The sequence below is a fragment of the Periophthalmus magnuspinnatus genome, chromosome 17 (genome assembly GCF_009829125.3).
Source record: "Periophthalmus magnuspinnatus isolate fPerMag1 chromosome 17, fPerMag1.2.pri, whole genome shotgun sequence".
In the NCBI taxonomy this organism is placed as follows: Eukaryota; Metazoa; Chordata; class Actinopteri; order Gobiiformes; family Gobiidae; genus Periophthalmus; species Periophthalmus magnuspinnatus.
Window position 1 is genome coordinate 7,778,412 of NC_047142.1, and position 13,160 is coordinate 7,791,571.

Sequence of the window (13,160 nt, forward strand, 5' to 3'; positions counted from 1 at the left end):
ATGCTTTAAAGTTGTAATTCCATTCGGTGTAAAGTGCACATTTTAAACTTAAAAAAAACCAAAACATTTTCAGTATTTCAGGAGGAGAGATCAGGACTGCAGTGATACGGCTCTAAATGTATAAATCTTAATTCGATCACAGGTGTTTCATAGCTTGACATTCTGTAAGTGTCCTCATCTGGGATTGTCGTGTCATAGTGGAGTCTCCATAGTAAATAAATGAAGCCTTGTTTCCAGATTTCGATTCAGTTCATCGTATAGCACTGTTTTTCAGCTTTGTCTTTTTCTTGGTTGATGTGGCTGCACTGTGCTCTCTGTGTTTTTATTGCAAACATTTGTATTATTCATACAGTTCAGTGGAAAAGCATATGGGGCCATTACGTTGGTGGCAGTTGTGTTTAACATACAGGCCCACGGCTATAAACACTACAGCAGCATGAGCCCGACACTCACTGCAAAACTCATTTATGCAGCACTCTAGTGAAAAATACCGTGGTACTGTCAATTGTGCTAGAAATAAAATAAAATAGAGAGTGGGCAATTTCTTTATTAAGATACATGGAGGGTCCTATATTCCTTCCTTCAAATAAAAGACACTTTATTTTTGGTTTGTATCAAAATAGGGGATTGAGTGATGATTTAAACTTGAGAGTGACCTTATGCAACCAAAGTGGGCATCATATCCCAGCCTATAGACACCCATTATGTTAAGACCTATAACAGCTGAGAAAACATAATCATATTAGAATAACTGAGGGCTTATGTAAAAGTTGTAAAAAGTTTTCAAACAAACTTTATTTTCTTTGGGGTACCGTGCGAGACTCAAGTGCTGCTGATGCAACAGTAGAAAACATGATTAAATATGTATAAAGCCGAGTGTACTTTACCTCACCTGGAAACCTGAGACACTGCCTGACAGCGAGGGTTAGAGTGTGAATTCAAACTTTATCAATAGCTCCAATGTGGACTAAATATGTCTAACTGGTAATCATGTGATCTCCATTGGCTATGTGCAACAGTGAGACAGACTCCTCTTGGTTTAATTGGAAGCAGACTGTCCCTTGTTATCTGATGAGCTCTGAGGACATGATTTTAGGACAGACGCCGACTCTTGACGACATATAAAAGGCAGCATTCCCTCGACACAATGGACAATCTCAAAAAGAGGAATCTAACTTTTTTCACCATTGGACTGATTTTCATGCTCAGTGGGATAGAGTATGGTAAGTTCAAAATGACCAGTTTAGTCTCATTCAGGCCTGTTCTTCAAATTTCCCTTGTGTACTCCTTCTCTCCAGCTGTCATTCTGCCCACTATATGGCGGTATCTACAGATTTTGGACGCTCCTCCGTACTTCCTGGGCTTGGGGCTGTCTGCCTTCAGTCTGAGTGGACTGTTGACTGGACCTCTCTTTGGGTACTGGTCGGACCACAGCAAAACCACAAAGGGAATCATTCTGTTCTCCAATGTCTTTGAGATTGTCGGTGAGAGGAATTTAATCCACACCTTCATTTCTAATAGATGTGCTATAGAAATTCCTTTTTTACATCTATTACTATCAGTAGTGAGTGAGTTATGGATGCATCTTTTAGTCTCTTTTCTGGCTGTTGACATTGACCTTAAAGTTAAAGGCGCATTATGTAACTTTTCTGGTAAGGGGTTTGGCATCTACTTTTCTCCATCTTCTTTAACTGGAATTTTTCATAGCATTAAACTTATATATCTCCATGGAAATCAGCTGTGTCTGCATCACTAGGCCAAGTTACAGGTCTGATCTATGGAGAGGTGTAATTTACTAGAAGCAAGATAGATAACTTTAATGTCATTCTGTGGAACATTTTAAGCAGTGACAATTAGATGACAGACCCCTCACCAAATGTTACATAGTGCACATTTAATAATAAAAGAATCAATTAACACTAATAAGTTCCTCTTAACTACTTGCTTCTTTGGATATATTGGTCCTATCTCACAATTTGACATCAAGTTGTGCATCATTTGAGTTATCTTGCCAATACGAAACTGTAGTAAAAGCTGTAGTCCAGTGGGATAAAGGTCGTGTGTCTTAAGCCTTTGTTGGTATGTGACTTCTCCTCACCCACAGGCAACTTCATGTATTTCATTGGATACTCAAAGTGGCTGTTGTTAAGCAGTCGTCTTGTGGCAGGTGAGTCCTCTTCCTCTCAGCATGTGCCTATAAAACATTGTGTTTGGATTTGCATATTATGTTGTCTCCATGTCCCCTTCAGGTATCGGCGCTGGAGCGGGATCTTCCATTTTTGGGTTTTTGACTCGCAGCACTCAGCCTGAGGAGCGAGCCGGGATATTTGCTGCTATTATGGCGTGTCGACAAGCTGGCCTTCTTGTCGGTCAGTATCTCTCCTCTGTAGCTTTTCTATTGTGTTTGTGATTTGTAGCAGCTATTGAATAAAAGGTGTGTGTGTTCTTTAAAAGCTTCTTTTCTGTTCTCTCTAGGGCCGGCGTTCAACTTGTTCTTGCGTCTGGGTGATTTCAGAGTGGGGCCCTTTGTAGTGAACAAGTATACGTCTCCTGGGGTAACCACTCTTTCATAATCACACATCTGCCATGCTGAAACAAATCTAATGTCCCTAAATATTCTTCGTATACTCTTATTCATAGTATAAGTTCTGTTTCTCATCTCAGGTAGAAAAATACAATGCACAGATGCATTTACCCACATAACAGGCCATATTGATTTGTTTACATCTCATGAGTTATCTGAAATGAACCACCTGTGGACCAGATGGGACCTCATTCTATCAAAGAGACACTGCATTTCACTTTTGTTCAACACACAATTTGGGACCACATTTTCATCATTTTATAATTGCTAAATGTTCAGATCTGTGTTCATTCATGTTAATGAGGCAGTTTTTATGCTCAGCTGGACTGAGGAGCCGTTGGAGGAGCGCACTGACAGTCGCTAGCTAAAGGGTTTAAAGGCGAATCTAATATGTGTCCCACAGATGTCAAACTGTACTCCTTTATGTCTTTCTATAGATGCATCCCAGGACATGGGTCAGGATTGTTTTGGTTTAGTTAAAGCTGCAGTATGTAGCTTTTTTGAGGGAGTTCTGCCACCTGACTGTCTCCATGAAAATGTGACTGTTTTGTTTGGATTGTTCCACATTAAACTTATTAAATCGCAGGTGTTTTTTTTTTTGTTTTTTTTTGCCAAAACTACTTTGAGTAACTGCATTCTTACTGAAAGTGTAGGGTAGCCTTTCCATAGATCTGACCTGTAAATTGGCTTGGTGGCATCAATATTTAATGCCACACTGTGGAACATTCCAAGCAAAGAAATATCTCAATGGAGACAAACAGGTGACTCTCAACCAGAACTGTCTGTGCACCTTTAAACACCTGCAGAACATTTATTTCAAATTTATTAACTTTATTCCTTAAGTTAATAGTAAGAGCAAAGTCAAAGGTGAATATCTGGAGACAGGCGGCATAACATCTGCTGGTTCTGCTAAATGCTGTAACAATCTTACTAACGGTTCACAATTGTCTTCCACACCTTGGGACTTTTGTTTGTTCACCTGTGGCAATTATTTAATGACAAAAAAACAAGGTAGCCTATGTAAGGGGCAGTCTGGACAAGGAGTCAAGAGCCTATATTATATTTTGTAATTTACACTTTATATTTACAGAACTAGGGACCACAGTTGGAACAAATATAAAACTCTTTTTCTTTTTCTCCTTTGTCCTTGCTCCCTCAGATCTTCATGTGCCTCTTGTGGGTGCTGCTCCAGTTTGTAGTCTTGGCTCTGTACTGGGACGTCCCACCCCTCAGCTCCGTGGAGGGGGGCACTGCCATGGTGGAGATTAAAGAGGACGAGGGTGTGATGATGGAGGAGGAGGAGGCGCCTCTCATGGGCCCGGACCAAGACCTAACAACACACACCTACAGCACCGTGAACACCGACCTGCTCGAGAGCTCATCCGAAATGCACCCAGTCCGCCGTACATCCAACCCCTTCAAAAACTTCAGCGCCAGTCGAGGTGAGCTGTCCTGACCAATGACTACCTGCCCTGTCTTTTGTGGTGTAGGGAGCAGTACATGTCACCCTCAATGTTTCATATCTGGTGCATTGATTTCCCACATGGACACACATTTTCCCTTGGAGGAAGTGCACACCGTGTCCTTGTATAGATCAGTGTGTATGTATCCAACCGCATTAGCATTAAAGTACATGAAATGCCAGCAGTGATTGTGCAATGGCATTGATGAAGCTCCCCCGCTCTTCCTCTTTCTTGTCAAACCTGCGTATTGATCCCTTCACTCTCTAAAGATATGGCAGAGAAATGGATGTCTGACTTCCCGTTTTATTGACTGCCCCGCTGTGCTTGACTTGTGGATGAAATAGAGACAGAATTAGTAATATGGTCAACATCCTCTGTATTGATTCCTTTTTGTGTTTTGAAGTGAATCTACAGTGCGGGAAGCAAGCAGAGAAAAAGCCAAGGGTATCTGGCATCCCTGGCTTAGAGCAGGGAGTGTAATAGTGGTTACAGTGTCTCTGGTATTCGCTTTTGTGAATTATTGATTCCCTCCTCACTTTTTGTGTAAACCATCTTCTTGGTGCTTTTTAAAAACTTGGGTGAGAAGGAATGGTCATATTTTAAAACTCTTAATGGCAAAGAATCTTAAAACCATGTTGCAACAGATATAAGCTGTTATCTTCAATATTGCGCCATCTGACATCCTTTTTCTTATGAATTTTGTTTTTAATTTAATTTTAAGTTTCACTAACCTACATCTCACTAAAATTATCATTGCACATGTAGGCTTCTTGAATATATTCAGTGTCTACTGGCCAGAGACATTGTCACCACATTTTTAAATAATTTAGGCTGTGAAAATCCTTCAGGGAGGGTCATGGTTATCTTCAGTATGAGCAATGACATTTGAAATATTCTCTGTAGGCCAAAAATATCCACCACACATAATACCACCACTAGCAGCATTGATACAGGAGGACCAATTTATGTTTCATGTTGTTTTCTCCAAATTCTTCAAGGTTTTTGTCCACTTTGGCCAAATCATTGTGAATCCAAAATTACATATTATTATTATTCTACTTTTGCTAAATTGTATAATACATTTTGTTTTCGGTAGGTCTTAGGCATTAAAGTCATACAAACTATAACACACACACACGTTGTATTTCCATCCTTCTTGGGGACATTACATTCACTTACATTCATTTATCTTTATTTATACAAGGCACTCTCAGACTCAAATTTTCATGAGCGATCTGCTAAAAATACATAACAATACAAACAAAAACAAACAAATCAAATAACTGCTTAGGTCCATTTAAAACATTAAAATCAGGTGCAGGTATGAGTATAAAAGTGCATTATTAAAGTGCATTTGTGGCACCAATGTATCCAGTTTTACATGTCCTTGAAATCTATTCCATTTATGGGAAGCAAAATATCCAAACGCTTTTTTTCCCATTTAAGTTTTACTGTGGCCAATTTTTAGACATAGACAATCATGAGATCTTGTATTAAAAGTTCCTGTATCAAAGTTCAACAAGAAAGTGAGATATTCAAGCAGTCTATCAAGTAGTTTTATATCGTGTTGTTCTTCATTTTTTGAAGACTGATTCTGATCTTAACTATGGTCACTACTAACCCAACCTTAACCTATTTTAACCACTATCTTATCTGTTGTTGATCTAATAATGAAGGATTTCCATCATGTTTTTATGTTTTTAGAGAGACAGGTCCCAATGATTAAGTGTGTATAGTGTACATATTTCAGTCCCTACGATGTATTTAGAGTCACCAGTTCACCCAACTTGCACGCACATAGAAAGAATTTGTATGATGTTCCAATCTCTTATAAATGGTTAATGCATTCTCCAATAAAAATCCTTATATCCAATTATAACAGAGTGAATTTGCAGTCTAACAGTAAGTGCACAATCCAAATTAGGTCTGTGTAATAAAACATGCTCTCAGGCCAATATTCATATTAACTGAAATTCCCCAGGACACTGTTAGTCATTACATATCGACATGGAGTTTGCAGTCAGGGAAATTGTAATTGAACACTATATCTATTGCATTGGGCTAGACACAATCTGCATCGTTTAAAATGCTGCTTAAAGTCAATACTTTTCCTTCTTCCACTATCTCCAATATCCACAATCTATGGGGATAAAGTACAAAACAAAATTAAATCAAACTACTTTCTGGAGCCATCTGGCAATAAATGTCCAAATTTAGTAGCAAGCCGATCTCACATTGCCTGAAGTCCAAGTCCCCATAAGGGTCTTTGTTTTGCAGGAAATCCTCCATCAGAATGTGAGGGAACAACACAGCGGTACAGCCAGGATTTTTCTCACGTCTTCCAAAGCCGAGATCACATGCAGTCAGTCATAGTTCCCTTAGCTGTTTCATCGTGTTAAATTGGTTTAAAATGTGGTGCGGTTTTCAGATATTTTCCTTGTGTGCTTGTATCTAGAGTTTCTGAGAGAGGAGGTGGTGGTTCTGCTGACGGCTCAGTTCATAACGCTCTTCAATCAGACTGCGCTTGAGGTGAGAGACGCGCCGCTGTTCGGATCCATCTGCTCAGGTTTCAGACTTTTCACACAGTGTCAGGGCGCCTTCACCCCAGTGCTACTCACTCCTCTCCTCTCAGCTTCTCCTGGAAAAACGCACATCTGCCTCATGAGAAATACTACAGTGTTACAGAGCAGTGTGGTATATAAATATGAACAATTCAAATGAGTGACTTTATATTATTTAAAGGGACACTCTAGTAACTTTTCTAGTGGAGTAGCCATCACCTGCTGACTCAAAAGTTCCAATCCACAGTATGGCTTTCTGTATTGTACTGGCTTCACTGTATGTAGTATGGTAGTGTCTGTGGTGAGTAGGTTCCTTGAGGTAAAGTTCTTTGAGTCCCTTGAAGGTGGAAAAGCACTTTATAAAAAAAACATTTACCACATGTCATTAAATCTATATGGAGACAAGAAGTTGACACCAGGTCAGATCTGTGAAAAGGTGACCCCCCCTTCACAGTACGAACGCATGTTTCCAGCAACAAAACACCTGTAAGTGAATAGATCCAAGATGAATGTGTTTAATGCCATACTGTGGAACATTCCAGGTAAAGAAGAAAGGTAAAGAAAAGTTATATAATGCACCTTTAAAATGATGAATATTTAAGAAGCTCACTTCCATCTACAGTCCTTAAAAGAACGAGAAAAGGGGGTGGGCAAAACCTACAGGAGCCAATAGTCAAAAGTATATTTCAAAATACTATTAAAATGTTTTACACGAAAAACAGACAATAGATAACGTACTTGATTAATAGCACTAAAAGCACTAAGCTGTATCTCTGTGATAGCTCTGTGAAAGTACTGAAGCCGGGTCTATGCTGCTATGTCCTGGCCCCGGGTTATGTAATTCAATTTCAATATCAAAACATCTCTATTCTTTTGATGTGGACTGAAGCGCTGACTCTAAGGGACTTAAAAGGTGCATGTCTCAGCTTTAATTATAATCTCAGCTTCTGCTCCTGACGGTACCAAACCCTCTGACCTGTCCTATGTCTCACCCTCTTCCCCAGACGATGGTGACACCCATGACGCAGCGCTACTTTAGCTTTGGGGAGCTGGGGAACAGTCTCATGTACAGCCTGTGTGGGGTGGAGGTCATCCTGGGCTTCTTCTTTGTGCGCTGGCTGAGCAGGACTGTGTCGGACCGTGCCATGTTGGCCATAGGGCTGGTCATCTGCAGTGCTGCCTGTATATGGTGCCTCGCCTTCCTGTGTGAACCAAGAGGTAAAGTGTGTTTCTGTAATGCATACGTCACTACTTAACATAATACATAATACATAATAGAAAATTAGGATTCGCCTACAAGTGAGAGAGGGAAAGACTTATGTAAGAAAAGAACACACACCAGAAAGATGTATGTAAAATTCCTCATCTAACCAGAAGTTAAAGGTGCACTATGTAAGTTTTGTGATAGGAGGGTCCACTAATCTGTCTACGTCTCTATGGAGATGTTATTGAATTGCCTGGAATACTGAATAATATTCCAAGCAGAAAAAATGTAAACATTTATTAACTTCAAATTTAAATATAACATAAATTCAACAAGAAAAAGTGAAAAGCCCATTAGTTAAATAAATAAATAAAATGCTTTAGTATCCAAGTCCTTTGTCACCTCTCTGTGACAGCTTTGAGATGAAAGCCTATTGGATTGCACAGAGAATATCCACTGTAAATGATACAGCAGGACAGCAGTGTTGTAACTTGTCACGATTATCCCTGTGATTCCAAGTGGCAGGTGCTGCTGTATGAGAACACATATAAAAGGATTACTGTAATCTAATTACGCAAAAACGTTATTTGCCAAAGCATATCCTGTCTTTTGTTTTGAACTGAAGAATACTGACAAACAAAGAATCCAAAGGACAGATACCTAAAAAAACAATGTTGAAATAGCATTTTCATTACAAGATTATAGTCATCTCCGAAGGGAACATCGAAAGCTGTGAGCGGGCACGCTTCCACCACACAAAGACATGATGCAAGGCAGAACAGAAAAATTTACAAGTCTCCAGCTTACTTCCTGTGTCTTAGAGAATAGAGAATAGACGTTAAAGCAGCTCTGCTTGTGTAGAAGTCTCTCCATCCCCTATCACCAAAGTACATCTCAGACATGTTAATGCCGTATGAACCATCTCACACTCTGAGGACCTCAGGGACTGGCCTCCTGCTGATGCCCAGAGTCAGGACTAAACATGGGGAATCAGTGTTTGAGTCTTCCTGAAGATGTGAGACAGGCCTCTACTTTGACAATGTTTAAATCCAGGCTCAAAACAGTTCTGTTTACCGGCAAACGATTGAAAGGTTGAAAGGTGAAAAGGTGAAAGGCTCTTTTAATGTTAATTTTATGATGATTATTTATGTTATTTATGCTCTGATTTGTTTGTATTTTTGTTTGATTTTAATGTCTTTCTTATTTTGCAAAGCACTTTGAATTTCCTTTTGTACAAATTGTGCTATACAAATAAGCTTGCCTTGCCTCGCCTTGGCAAGTCCTACGCATCGAGATAGAGATATTCTGCCAACCCATTTGTGGAAGGAATTAACCCGCCTTCATGCCCCACCATTGGAGAGAAATATGACAGAACAATGAAATCACGGTCCGCTGGTAAAGCATTATAGCAGAGAAATGAAAAGCAACAAAAGCATTAGGGATTTGTCAAAACGATGGATAGTTTGGCTTGTGATAGATAGTGCTGCTCAGACTGTAGAAGCACTGATATTTCAATAAGCAGACTTGGCTAATGACGCCGTACTGTTGTCATCCCTCTATTGGCAGGTGGTTACGAATGGGAGCTGTCGGCGTTTATTATTGGAGTCTTTCTGCAACTTCTGGGCCTTCCCTTTGTGGCTGTGTCTCAAGTGTCTCTCTTCTCTAAAGTCACAGCCGAGAAAACACAGGGTTTGTTTGTATTTACAGTACCTATTTTATACACTGGCTGAATTTAGGCTCACGAACTTAAGCTGTGTGTGTTAAAAATATTGGAAAAGAACTGCACAAGAAGTCTTCCAGGAGTTATTATTTCAGAGCAAAAATGATCAACACTGTAGCTGCAAAAATACAATATTCTTTGGACAAACTAGGTATTTTTTCCATTTGGATTCAGCCACATCTTGTACTGGTGCTGTTTTAAAAATGTGTAGGATTCATTAACCATTATAAAATAGACCAGTGTTTCTCAAATTGGGCTATGTGTACATTGGTGAAAGGCAAGGTATGTGCAAATCCCTCTCCAGTTCCATTATTTTGTTAATTTATCGTAAATTTTGTTCATTTTTTGTCCTCTTTTCAGTTAGTTAATAGTGTAGTTCTATTTTTGACCTGATTTTGCCATAATTTAGATCTGATGGTAAATTTCCTGGGTGCTTCTTGGTGTGAACAGAAAACCACTGCCTATTCTATAATCAAACTTTTACAACACTAATTTTAATGCAATTTCACTTTACATTCATTCATTTTTTTCAATATCATGTTTACTCCATGCTATTTTCTACTTACAAATTACTGTTGTAATTGAAGTTGCATTTTAACACTTCTGTTTAGCATATGTTTCTGAGCCATATCTTGTGGGATGTGTTGTCCATAGGCTTCAGCCAAGGCGTCAGACGCTCAGTAGGGGGCGTCGCCACCATCCTGGGTCCGCTGTGGGCTGGTGGATTGACCAATAACTTATATATAATGCTGGGGATGATGCTGGCTCTGCTCGTAATGATCTCGGTAAGGAGTCTATTGATGTATTGATCAAAGGAACCGATACTGTCGCTATGGCAACAATAACAGACACTGTACCGTGATGCAGACGTTTAGGCACCAAGTCAAGACCAGGAAGCTTGGCCAATCCTCCTCTTTTTCTACAAAATAGAATAAGAGTTGGTCTGGTATGGATTTTAAGTTCAGCAAATTCAATTTTCTTTCCTCTGGACATTTTCCTTAACATGGATACACATGCAGTTTAGTCTAGAGTAGGGCATCCAAAAAAAAAAAAAAAAAAAAATAATAATATATATATATATATATATATATATATATATATATATATATATATATATATATATATATATATATATATATATATATATATATATATATATATATATATATATATATATATATATATATATATATATATATATATATATATATATTATATTTTTATTTTTTATTTTTTTGGATGCCCTACTCACCTCCTTCTTCCAGACATAGGAGCTGTACCAGTAATGTTTTTAATGTTTTCAGCCTTGTAAAACCCTTGTAGTCAGTTAGACTCACCTATAAGACATAATTTGACGCAAACCTAATAAACATGAAATAGGGCCCCAAAACTATATTGATAAGATTTGATTGACAGCTGAAGAATACAACTAAATGGAGTCACATGGCCATGAACATTTAGCGACACTTTCAAGTCTGGATAAGTGTAAAGAACACATCTGTCAGAGTAACAAACCTATAACAAATATGCAAATAACTGCATTTTGACAGTCACAATTTCATGAAACGTAAAGGTGAACAATGTAACTTTTTGGGGAGAGGGTCTATCACCTGCTTGTCTCTAAAATGTTGCATGGTACGGCATTAAACTTATAATTTGCACTGATTCAATTACGGTTACCTTGGAAAACGCAGAGTCTTAACGCGCGTGAGGTCACATCTCCACAAATCTAACTGTAACTTGGCCCGGCTTGTCTCCGTGAAGATAGACGTTTAAAGCAATACTAGGGAACATTACAGGCAAAGCAATAGCATCTCCATTGAGACAAGCAGGTGGCAGAACCTCCACCAGAAAAGAGACATAGTACACCTTTAATTTATTACTGGTAGAGGTAGTTGGATGCTAAAGGACCACGCATCCTACCTACCTGGAAGAAATCACTTTTTCATTCTACTCTTAAAAATGTGGCTTTTTTGACATGAAGTACTTACTGTGCAATAGTTTTTAAAAACATTAACTTTCCTTTGTTGCTGTGATGCTGTTTATTTTGCAGGTTATGACAGCATTGTCCTATGAGCGCTTGACTGAACCCAGACGAGTGGAGTGCGCCCACAGCTCTGACAGTGGAGGGTAAAACTGCAAAAAACGCAAGAATACACAAAAAAGGGACTAGATTACTGCACTGGAGAAGCCTGCTGACTCCCACAATGTGACAGTCAACCCCCCCGGATCGTTAATTACATTTTACACCAGGGGGCACTGTTGTTCTCACGTTTAAGTCATGATAATTGAAGATGAAACGCCTATTATTTTTAAAACAGAGCTATTTATACCCCCAGGTGTCGACAGAAAGATAAAAGGAGACGGTTTTTCCATGTGACCTAACTTTTATGTCTCCACTTTCAAGCTGCGAACAAAAATAAATAAATAAAAACAACAAACTTCTGTGAAATTGAACCAGTTGACACATTGAGAACAGAATTAGAGTTGTCAACATCTGAGCAAGTTTTGTCAGTGAGTTGGAAAAAAAAAATTAGATGAGAACAGTCCAGAAAGTGCTGTATTTTCAGGAGTTTCAAACGTTCTTGTCTTGAGTGGATCTTAATTGCGTGTGAGAAGAAACGCCTGAATTAAAAACTAAACTTGTTAATTACTGCGAGTCTATCTTTTCTCTATGGGGAGGATTTAAACATTAATTGCTCGTCGTTCATTATTCAAAGAAGAGTCGAGGTGTGACTTGAGTGCAGTCAGCTGTTCTTACTTTGCCTCTAGGGGGCGCTGTGTGCTATATGTCGGAGCGCAACATCAAGGCTTGGAGAATCCCTTTGTACCAAGCAATGCGCGCCAGACCAATCTCACTGTTTTTGCATAATTGCAGATAAGGCTTAGTAACCTTTCCAGTTTTCTACACTCAGCATGAGGCATTTGGGGTATTTTTTTCCCCCTAAAATGGAAATTGTAATCTCGTGGACTCAAGGACATAATATATAAGCTAGGTCTAAGCACTCCCAAAGCCTGATCAGCGCATGAAGGTGCTTGACATTTTAACAGAGATAACAGGGCGCGCAGAATTAGGCCATTGCTCATTTGGCTCTGTTTGAACAAGCAGATTTCTGTTTTTCAAGAATTATCTTCAAAAAGGCCTTGAAATATGGTACCTCACAACACTGTAGTTTTGGGAAAGTGGCCTAATTGTTTCCATGCCAACCCAGACTAATCTGTCATTTCCGTTTGTCACACTTGAGACACTGGTCTATTGTGTGCAGGAATATAAATGCTTATGTCTATAGACCACTGTAACACATAAAGGACAAGGCAATTTTACGGTGTGACAGCGTTTTATGTGTATTAATTATGCTTACAGAGTCAATTGAGTGATGTTTTCATTGAAAACAATAGCACATAAGAGCGCTGCTATATTCTTGAGTAAAACCAACCCTTAGCTGTACCTGTATAATGGCTTATATGATTTATATTTCACTTTTAGCCCCACTCTTTTTCAAGGGGGTCCTGACCTTTAGGTTAGAAGAAGAATAAGGTATAGGCCTAATGTAATCATTTGTAAAGGGCTTTTTGGATATCACAGGCACATTTGAATCATTAGTAAACTACCACAGATGCTTTGGAG

The 13,160-nt window shown here is 38.9% G+C and overlaps 1 protein-coding gene across 1 annotated transcript; it reads left to right on the forward strand.

Annotated features, from left to right (window-relative positions):
• The first annotated feature begins 1,121 nt into the window (after positions 1 to 1,121).
• mfsd8l2 (major facilitator superfamily domain containing 8-like 2) lies at positions 1,122 to 11,936 on the forward strand. Its single transcript, XM_033982958.2, has 11 exons — positions 1,122 to 1,223; positions 1,299 to 1,484; positions 2,105 to 2,167; positions 2,250 to 2,369; positions 2,476 to 2,555; positions 3,744 to 4,026; positions 6,503 to 6,576; positions 7,613 to 7,826; positions 9,379 to 9,501; positions 10,187 to 10,317; positions 11,586 to 11,936. The coding sequence occupies exons 1-11, from the start codon at positions 1,148 to 1,150 to the stop codon at positions 11,664 to 11,666; spliced, it is 1,431 nt and encodes a 476-aa protein (XP_033838849.1). The 5' UTR covers positions 1,122 to 1,147; the 3' UTR covers positions 11,667 to 11,936.
• The last annotated feature ends 1,224 nt before the right edge of the window (positions 11,937 to 13,160 follow it).